The sequence below is a fragment of the Salvelinus alpinus genome, chromosome 19 (genome assembly GCF_045679555.1).
Source record: "Salvelinus alpinus chromosome 19, SLU_Salpinus.1, whole genome shotgun sequence".
NCBI lineage: Eukaryota > Metazoa > Chordata > Actinopteri > Salmoniformes > Salmonidae > Salvelinus > Salvelinus alpinus.
The window spans coordinates 7,696,001-7,706,276 of record NC_092104.1 but is presented as its reverse complement, the minus strand read 5'-3'; the positions used below and the strand labels follow the sequence as shown (position 1 = coordinate 7,706,276).

Here is a 10,276-nt window from a genome sequence, read left to right as displayed (position 1 = left end):
CTAGTAGCTAGTTTCTAGAATGGCGCTGGAGGGAATAGCAGCAGTTTTACAGGCTCATGACCAATTGTGCTATTTTGTGTATTTTCTTTTGCGCTGATGTTAACTTTAATCAAACATAACGTTTCCGCCATCGTTTCCTATGACCGGAAAGAGCTTTTGGACATCATAACAACTATCACTAACCTCGGTTTGGACGAGGACTTCTACTTCAATGCTTCGGACGCAAAAGGCAGGCCCAAATCCCGACACTCGAAGAAGGAGGAGATGGTGTTATAGAGACCGGCGTGCAGGATACTTGACGAGACTACGTCGGAGAGTGGATAAACCGCCTCTACCCTCCGTTCTATTGGCGAACGTGCAACCACCGGAGAATAAACTGGATGATCTCTGTTTGAGACTATCCTATCAACGTGATCTGAAGAACTGTAATATCCTATATTTCTCCAAGTCGTGGCTGAACAAGGACATGGTAAATATAAATCCAACTGGTCTTTCTATACATCGGCAGGACAGAACAGCAATGTCGGGGAAGCTCACAAGAGGAGGCGTGTGTCTCTTTGTTAGCTGGTGCTCGATCTCTAATATTAAGGAAGGAAGTCTGGAGGTTCTGCTCTCCTGAGTTAGAATACCTCATGATAAGCTGTTGACCATACTATTTACCAAGAGAGTTTTTGCTGGCACTAAGACCACACTCAACTAGCTGTATAGGACCATAAGCAAACAAGAACATGCTCATCCCAATGCAGCGCTGCTAGTGGCCAGGGACTTTAATCCAGGAAATTTGAAATCCGTTTTTACATAATTTCTTCCAGCAAATCACCTGTGCAGAGGCAAAAAAAACTCTAGATCACATATAGTCTACACACAGAGACACATACACAACTCTAGATCACATATAGTCTACACACAGAGACACATACACAACTCTAGATCACATATAGTCTACACACAGAGACACATACAAAGCTCTAGATCACATATAGTCTACACACAGAGACACATACAAAGCTCTAGATCACATATAGTCTACACACAGAGACACATACAAAGCTCTCCCTCGCCCTCCATTTGGCAAATCTGACCATTACTCTATCCTCCTGGTTACTGCTTACAAGCAAAAACTCCAACAGGAAGAACCAGTGACACGCTCAATACAGAAGTGGTCCGATGAAGCGGATGCTAAGCTACAGGACTGTTTCGCTAGCACAGATTCAAATATGTTCCCGGGATTCATCTGATGGCATTGAGGAGTTTACCAAATCAGTCACCGGCTTCATAAATAACTACATCGACACCGTCGTCCCCACATTGACCATACATACATATCCCAACCAGAAGCCATGGATTACAGGCAACATCTGCACTGAGCTAAAGGCTAGAGGTGCCTCATTTAAAGAGTGGGACACTAATCCTGACGTTTATAAGAAATCCCGCTACACCCTCCGACGAACCATCAAACAGGGAAAGCGTCAATACAGGATCAAAATCGAGTCCTACTACATCGGCTCTGACACTTGTTGGATGTGGCAGGGCTTGCAAACTATCACGGATTACAAAGGGAAACTCAGCCACGAGCTGTCCAGGGATGCGAGCCTGTCAGACGAGCTAAATACGTTCTATGCTCACATCAAGGCTAGCAACACTGAACCATTCATGAGTGCACCATCTGTTCCGGATGACTGGACCCACTTCAATTCGCATACCGCCCCAACAGATCCACAGATGACGCAATCTCTATTGCACTCCACACTGCCCTTTCCCACATGAACAAAAGGAATACCTACGCGTGAAGGCTGTTCATTGACTATAGCTCAGCATTCAACACCATAGTGCCCTCCAAGCTCATCACTAAGCTCAGAACCCTGGGACTGCAAATGGATCCTGGACTTCCTGACGGGTCGCCCCCAGGTGGTGAGAGTAGGCAACAACACATCTGCCACGCTGATCCTCAACACGGGGATCAACACGGGGGCCCTTCAGAGGTGCGTCCCCTCCTGTACTCCCTGTTCACCCACGACTGTGTGGCCTCACACGACTCCAACACCATCATTAAGTTTGCTGACGACACAACAGTGGTAGGCCTGATCACCGACAACGATGAGACAGCCTACAGGGAGGAGGTCATAGACCTGGCTGTGTGGTTCCAGGACAACAACCTCTACCTCAATGTTAGCAAGACAAAAGAGCTGATCGTGGACTACAGGGAATGGAGGGCCAAGCATGCCCACATCCACATCGACGGGGCTATAGTGTAGCAAGTCGAGAGCTTCAAGTTCCACGGTGTCCACATCACTAAGGAATTGTCATGGTCCACACACCTCAACACATTTGTGAAGAGAGCACGACAACACCTCTTCCCCCTCAGGAGCCTGAAAAGATTTGGCATGGGCCCTCAGATCCTCAAAAAGTTCTACAGCAGCACCATTGAGAGCATCTTGACTGGCTGCATCACCGCTTGGTATGGCAATTGCTTGGCATCCGACCGCAAGGCGCTACAAAGGGTAGTGCGTACGGCTCAGTACATCACTGGGGTCAAGATCCCTGCCATCCAGGACCTCTATACCAGGTGGTGTCAGAGGAAGGCCCTAAACATTTTCAAAGACTCCAGCCACCCTAGTCATAGACTGTTTTCTCTTCTACCACACGGCAAGGGATACCGATTCACCAAGTCTGGAACCAACGGGAGCTTGAACAGCTTCTACCACTAAGCCATAAATAGTTATTTAAATAGTTAACCAATAGCTACCCGGACTTTCTGCATTGACCCTTTTTGATATAACTCTTGACTCATCCCATTAGCTGCTGTTAATGTATATTATCTGTTGCCTAGTCACTTTATCCCTACCTATATCTACCTCAATGACCTCATACCCCTACACATCTGCTCGGTACTGGTACCCTGTGTATACAGCCTAGTTATCATTACTCAGTACTGGTACCCTGTGTATACAGGCTAGTTATCATTACTCAGTACTGGTACCCCGTGTATACAGGCTAGTTATCATTACTCAGTACTGGTACCCCGTGTATACAGGCTAGTTATCATTACTCAGTACTGGTACCCTGTGTATACAGGCTAGTTATCATTACTCAGTACTGGTACCCCGTGTATACAGGCTAGTTATCATTACTCAGTACTGGTACCCCGTGTATACAGGCTAGTTATCATTACTCAGTACTGATACCCTGTCTATACAGGCTAGTTATCATTACTCAGTACTGGTACCCTGTGTATACAGGCTAGTTATCATTACTCAGTACTGGTACCCTGTGTATACAGCCTAGTTATCATTACTCAGTACTGGTACCCTGTGTATACAGCCTAGTTATCGTTACTCAGTACTGGTACCCTGTGTACACAGCCTAGTTATCATTACTCAGTACTGATACCCTGTGTATACAGCCTAGTTATCGTTACTCAGTACTGGTACCCTGTGTACACAGCCTAGTTATCATTACTCAGTACTGATACCCTGTGTATACAGCCTAGTTATCATTACTCAGTACTGATACCCTGTGTATACAGGCTAGTTATCATTACTCAGTACTGGTACCCTGTGTATACAGGCTAGTTATCATCACTCAGTACTGGTACCCTGTGTATACAGCCTAGTTATCATTACTCAGTACTGCTACCCCGTGTATACAGGCTAGTTATCATTACTCAGTACTGGTACCCTGTGTATACAGGCTAGTTATCATTACTCAGTACTGGTACCCCGTGTATACAGGCTAGTTATCATTACTCAGTACTGGTACCCCGTGTATACAGGCTAGTTATCATTACTCAGTACTGGTACCCCGTGTATACAGGCTAGTTATCATTACTCAGTACTGGTACCCCGTGTATACAGGCTAGTTATCATTACTCAGTACTGGTACCCTGTGTATACAGGCTAGTTATCATTACTCAGTACTGGTACCCCGTGTATATAGGCTAGTTATCATTACTCATTGTGGATGTATTCCTCATGTTATATTTGTCTATTTTTCTATTATTTCTCTATTTTTCTCTCTGCATTGTTGGGACCATCAGTAGTAAGCATTTCACTGTTAGTCTGTAGCTGTCGTTTATGAAGCGTAAGATATACAATGTTTGATGTGAATAATTCTACATGTAATTTCACCACCTGTGCTGTTGGTTGCCAGTAACACTACATCGTCTCTGGCACCATTAGACCTGTCTGTCCTCGTATGTCTCACAGAGTCTGGTTCCTGAGAAGGTACAGTATCTGCTGGAGACAGACCTTGTTGGAGGAGATGGCTATGATTTCCACAGTAAAGCTACAATCAGTCCAATAAGAAAACAGGATATGACTGAGTGAAGTGCATTGATTGAGGAAGTGAGAAAGAGAGAGAGGAAGTTGACTCTTTGCGTCTTAGCCCATTGTTGTATAGAGGTTTACAGTCAAAACAACACCTACCTGGCTCCCGAGTGGGGCAGCGGTCTAAGGGACTGCATTTCAGTGCTAGACGTGTCATGACAGACCCTGGTTCGATTCCAGGCTGTATCACAACCGGCCGTGATTGGAAGTCCCATAGGGTGGCGCAAAATTGGCCTTGTGTCGTCAAGGTTTGGCCTGAGTAGGCTGTCATTGTAAAGAAGAATTTGTTCTTAACTGACTTGCCAAGTTAAATAAAGGTGAAATTAAATAAAAAATACCTGACGTAGGGAGATGTCATCACAGCATACAGTATGTACAGTAGAAACAGCTATGGAGACCACTAGAGAGCAGAGCTGCTATGACATTGCTCGTCCATATATATTTTTAATTACATTACTTTACTTAGATTTGTGTGTATTGGTTTTAATATGTTGTGAAATTGTTAGATATTACTTGTTAGATATTACTTGTTAGATATTACTTGTTAGATATTACTTGTTAGATATTACTTGTTAGATATTACTTGTTAGATATTACTTGTTAGATATTACTTGTTAGATATTACTGCACTGCCGGAGTTAGAAACACAAGCATTTCGCTACACCCGCAATAACATCTGCTAAACACGTGTATGTGACCCCCAAAAAATTGATCTGATTTGAAGTTCCAGAATGCGATGGAAACGTCAGCCATATTGGTCAGGGGGAAATCCAAACCAGTCTAAATGGAATTAATGGCAGTAGAGGCAGAATCCTGATTTGATTGTGCAGGAAAATACAAGTTGTGATATCAGATATTGTGTATTAGATTCAAATTTTGCCATATAATTATAAATGCATTTTAAGCAGGTTTTATACAAAAGTTCTATATAAATAGCCTCTAAAATATATGTACACAGACCATAAATGTCAACATTTTTTGTTTTCTTGGAAAGCTGTGAGTGCTATTATATGATACAATATGAGTACTTGTTGCATTTACAACTTGTCTAAGTCCTATCATGATGTCAGACAGTGTCTGGCTGTGGATTGACTACATTGTTTAAATGGAATATTGGCAGTTAATTTGAAACAATTAATGGAATCATTCATCTAAAACTGTCTGGCTAGCTAGCTAACAAACATACAGGGAAGATACATTCTTCAAATGTATTATTTTACACAATATCTTATCACAGCATTGCCAAACCATGGTTGACCAACTTCCTGACTTTTTTTATTTATTTGAACCTTTATTTAACAAGGCAAGTCAGTTAAGAACAAATTCTTATTTTCAATGACGGCCTAGGAACAGTGGGTTAACTAACTGTCTTGTTCAGGGGGCAGAACGACAGATTTTGACCTTGTCAGCTTGAGGATTCGATCTTGCAACCTTTCGGTTACTAGTCCAACGCTCTAACCACTAGGCTACCCTGACGCCCCTTTATACCATCATATGAAGGTTCATGATCATTCATGATCATCATATGAAGGTATGACCACCATCTCTTCCCTATCTTGGGGGTGTCTGTTATATTAATGTGAAATGTTGTGTAGATGTTGTATAAATGTTACCTCAGTGTTTGTTGAATGTTGTGTTGCGGTAGGTGATTCCTGCCATCTCCTCTCTGTCCTGGTTCACGACCGTAGTCCCTCTGGTACTGGTGCTGTCTGTGACTGCTGCTAAAGATGCTACCGATGACATAGTGAGTATACATATAAGAGAATCCTGCATTTGGGCCTTGCCCACCCTCCTTACCTTTCACATCTTACTGCTGCTCAGCCCTTTGCTATTCCAAGCAGATGTCTTCTTAGCTTTTTCCTTTTCATCTTTACCTCTCGCTCTCTCTCTCTCTCTCTCTCTCTCTCTCTCTCTCTCTCTCTCTCTCTCTCTCTCTCTCTCTCTCTCTCTCTCTCTCTCTCTCTCTCTCTCTCTCTCTCTCTACCTACTCAGTCGTGATTTGATCACCTTTGACCCTCTGACCTCTGTGACCTTTAACATGCTTACCTTACCTGACTATTGTATAGTGGTGGTGTACTTGGCTGTTTCTGATGTGTTTTCATGGGCTTGTTCTTTCACTACTTCCTGAATCAAGCAGGAATTTAGTTTCAATACCAAAACAATAAAAGGAAAATGACTTTCAGTTCCAGCTGTCAAGTTAAACAAACACTACTGCTACATTACTGGCTGTGGAGTGAATTGGGCAACCTGATACTGAAGCGGTCTGGGAAATGTGATCTCACGTGGTTACACGTTAACCTCAGTAGCAAAACAAGGATCTGTTTGTTAGGTCAGGTGGAGACACAGACCGTGTCCCAAATGGCACCCTATTCCCTATGTAGTGCATTACTTTAGACCAGGACCAATAGGTCTGTAGTACACTACTTTAGACCAGGACCCATAGACTCTGGTCAAAAAGGTAGTGCACTATATAGGGAATAATGTGCCATTTGGGACGTAGAAACAGACCTTTCTGCCTTCATGGTCCAGCGACAGCTTTAGTGAGGTCATCGTATTTGGCTTATCATGATTGGCTCTTGGTGAGGAGATGGTGGCCATCTTTGGCGACGCAGTGGCGGGAAGTGCGAGTTTTGGGTGGTCTGGTGAGACTCCAGACCGAAACCAAACATTTACACAACCTCTGACCTGAGGAAATCTTAATGATTAACTCCATGGTGAACAGTCCCATTTAAACAGGATTAACCAGGAAATGAACCTTGAGGTTAGAAACTAATGTTTCATGAATTTTATTATCCTCTCTGTTTTACCAGAATCGCCACAGGAGTGACAAACAGGTGAACAACAGGAAGGTCACAGTGCTCATGGATGGAGAGTAAGTTCATCAGATCTACTATTGGTGTCATTATCAACACAAATTATAATGGGCCACTGGTTTGTGTGTGTGTGTGGTCAGATATTGTTTGGCCCTCCCTGCTCCCTGTCCCCATCCTACTCTCGCCACTGTCCTCCACACAAATCCATTTCCACAACAATGTGTGTTCGTAAGGCAGGGACAGTAAGGCACCGTGTCCTCTTTTCTCTGGGGCAATAGGAAGCAGCTGCAGGACAACAGGAAGTGCTTGTTTTCTTCCTGTTGATGTGACCCCTGACTCAAAGACACTAACAGACAGTGGTTCAAATGAAAATACAGTCTACAGTGAACACTCTGACCCCTATGGCTATATGTGGTCTTCTACTTCCTCCTGACTGTCCCCAAACAACAGAGAATCCCTAATGTCTACTCACAATTCTCTCTCACTTCACTCTCACTTTCACTCTTACTTTCCCTCCCTCCCTCACCACGCTCTCTCTCCCTCACCACGCTCTCTCTCCCTCCGTACCTCCCTCCCCCTCCACTCTTTCTCCCTCCCTCCCTCCCTCCCTCCCTCCCTCCCTCCCTCCCTCACCACGCTCTCTCTCCCTCCGTCCCTCCCTCCCCCTCACCACGCTCTCTCTCTCTCCCTCCCCCACCATTCTCTCTCTCTCTCTCTCTCTCTCTCTCTCTCTCTCTCTCTCTCTCTCTCTCTCTCTCTCTCTCTCTCTCTCTCTCTCTCTCTCTCTCTCTCTCTCTCTCTCTCTCCCCCACCACACACTCTCTCTCTCCTTCTCCATATTTGTCTCTCTAGACTACGGAGTGAAAAATGGATGGCTGTTCAGGTGGGCGACATCATCAAACTGGAAAACAACCAGTTTGTTACGGTGAGAACAGAACACTGAACCAACCTAACTGTCACTTCCTTAAAGCATACTGATTCAGCCCTGGAACATACTGTACCTCACTGTTTGTCTATTTTAACAGTTGGCACAGGAGACCATCCTGATAGACTGGGTGTGAATCTGGTGCCTATATTCAGTGTATTTGATAGTCATTGAATCTGATTATGTGAATCTCTGTGTGATTTCAGGCAGACCTGTTGCTGCTCTCTAGTAGTGAACCTCTCAACCTGGTCTACATAGAGACTGCTGAACTGGACGGGTCAGTGTGTGTGTGTGTGTGTGTGTGTGTGTGTGTGTGTGTGTGTGTGTGTGTGTGTGTGTGTGTGTGTGTGTGTGTGTGTGTGTGTGTGTGTGTGTGTGTGTGTGTGTGTGTGTGTGTGTTTCAGTTTACTTGTCCATCTACTGTACAAAGCTTCTGTCTATTCATACTCACTCCTCATACCTCTCCCTCCCTGCTCCTCCTCCTGCTCCTCTGCCCTTCTCCTCTTCCTCTTCTCCCCTTCTCCTTCTCCCCCTCCCCTTCTCCTCCTCCTCTTCTCCCCTTCTCCTCTTTCTCCCCTTCTCCCCCCCCCCCCTCCTCCTCCTCCTCCTCTTCCTCTTCCTCCACCTCTCAGAGAGACCAATCTAAAAGTGAAGCAGGCTCTGACAGTAACAGGAGACATGGGAGACAACATCCACAGCCTGGCTGCCTTCAATGGTGAGTTACACTCAGAGGGTTGGTTAGACACTTTTAACGTAGTTGCTCTGGGCAGAAGTTTCCCTTAGATACAGATCCAGGATCAGCCAAATCCTAATATTAACCATTAAGGGGGAAATGCATCAACTTACTTTTTTATCAGTGTCTAGGGAAAAAGTCATACTGCTCCTGCTTTGTAGCCACGCCATAATGATCGTTTCAGCAGCATATTTCAATCAGGTGTGGTTCAGTGCTCTGGTAGATTAATGATGTTTTAACCATATGAATACCCACTCTTCTCTCCTCCTAACCCTGTGTCTCATCCTCTCCTCCTAACCCTGTGTCTCATCCTCTCCTAACCATATGTCTCATCCTTTCCTAACCCTGTGTCTCATCCTCTCCTCCTAACCCTGTGTCTCATCCTCTCCTCCTAACCCTGTGTCTCATCCTCTCCTCCTAACCCTGTGTCTCATTCTCTCCTCCTAACCCTGTGTCTCATCCTCTCCTCCTAACCCTGTGTCTCATCCTCTCCTAACCCTCTGTCTCATCCTCTCCTCCTAACCCTGTGTCTCATCCTCTCCTAACCCTGTGTCTCATTCTCTCCTAACCCTGTGTCTCATCCTCTCCTAACCCTGTGTCTCATCCTCTCCTCCTAACCCTGTGTCTCATTCTCTCCTCCTAACCCTGTGTCTCATCCTCTCCTCCTAACCCTGTGTCTCATCCTCTCTTAACCCTGTGTCTCATTCTCTCCTCCTAACCCTGTGTCTCATCCTCTCCTCCCAACCCTGTGTCTCATTCTCTCCTCCTAACCCTGTGTCTCATCCTCTCCTCCTAACCCCGTGTCTCATCCTCTCCTCGTAACCCTGTGTCTCATCCTCTCCTCCTAACCCTGTGTCTCATTCTCTCCACCTAACCCTGTGTCTCATCCTCTCCTCCTAACCCTGTGTCTCATCCTCTCCTCCTAACCCTGTGTCTCATCCTCTCCTCCTAACCCTGTGTCTCATCCTCTCCTCCTAACCCTGTGTCTCATCCTCTCCTCCTAACCCTGTGTCTCATCCTCTCCTAACCCTGTGTCTCATCCTCTCCTCCTAACCCTGTGTCTCATCCTCTCCTCCTAACCCTGTGTCTCATCCTCTCCTCCTAACCCTGTGTCTCATCCTCTCCTAACCCTGTGTCTCATCCTCTCCTAACCCTGTGTCTCATCCTCTCCTCCTAACCCTGTGTCTCATCCTCTCCTAACCCTGTGTCTCATCCTTTCCTAACCCTGACCAGGGGAGGTGCGCTGTGAGCCCCCCAACAACCGTCTGGACCGTTTCACAGGAACGTTGATTAACGCTGGTCAGAAATATTCTCTGGACAACAACAAGATCCTGCTGAGGGGCTGCACCCTCAGGAACACAGAGTGGTGCTTCGGACTGGTGCTGTTTGGAGGTGAGAGGTTAGAGGTCAGGACTGGTGCTGTTCGGAGGTGAGAGGTGAGAGGTCAGGACTGGTGCTGTTTGGAGGTGAGAGGTGAGAG

The 10,276-nt window shown here is 45.6% G+C and overlaps 1 protein-coding gene across 3 annotated transcripts in view; it reads left to right on the top strand.

Annotated features, from left to right (window-relative positions):
* Positions 1 to 10,276, top strand: part of LOC139544943 (phospholipid-transporting ATPase ID-like) — a 53,344-nt gene that overhangs the window by 23,555 nt on the left and 19,513 nt on the right. For all 3 annotated transcript variants that reach the window (XM_071352169.1, XM_071352171.1, XM_071352170.1), the window contains 6 exons: positions 5,971 to 6,069; positions 7,136 to 7,197; positions 7,991 to 8,063; positions 8,270 to 8,340; positions 8,696 to 8,778; positions 10,030 to 10,188. In XM_071352169.1, the coding sequence (XP_071208270.1) occupies positions 5,971 to 6,069; positions 7,136 to 7,197; positions 7,991 to 8,063; positions 8,270 to 8,340; positions 8,696 to 8,778; positions 10,030 to 10,188 (547 nt within the window). The remainder of the gene's footprint in view (positions 1 to 5,970; positions 6,070 to 7,135; positions 7,198 to 7,990; positions 8,064 to 8,269; positions 8,341 to 8,695; positions 8,779 to 10,029; positions 10,189 to 10,276) is intronic.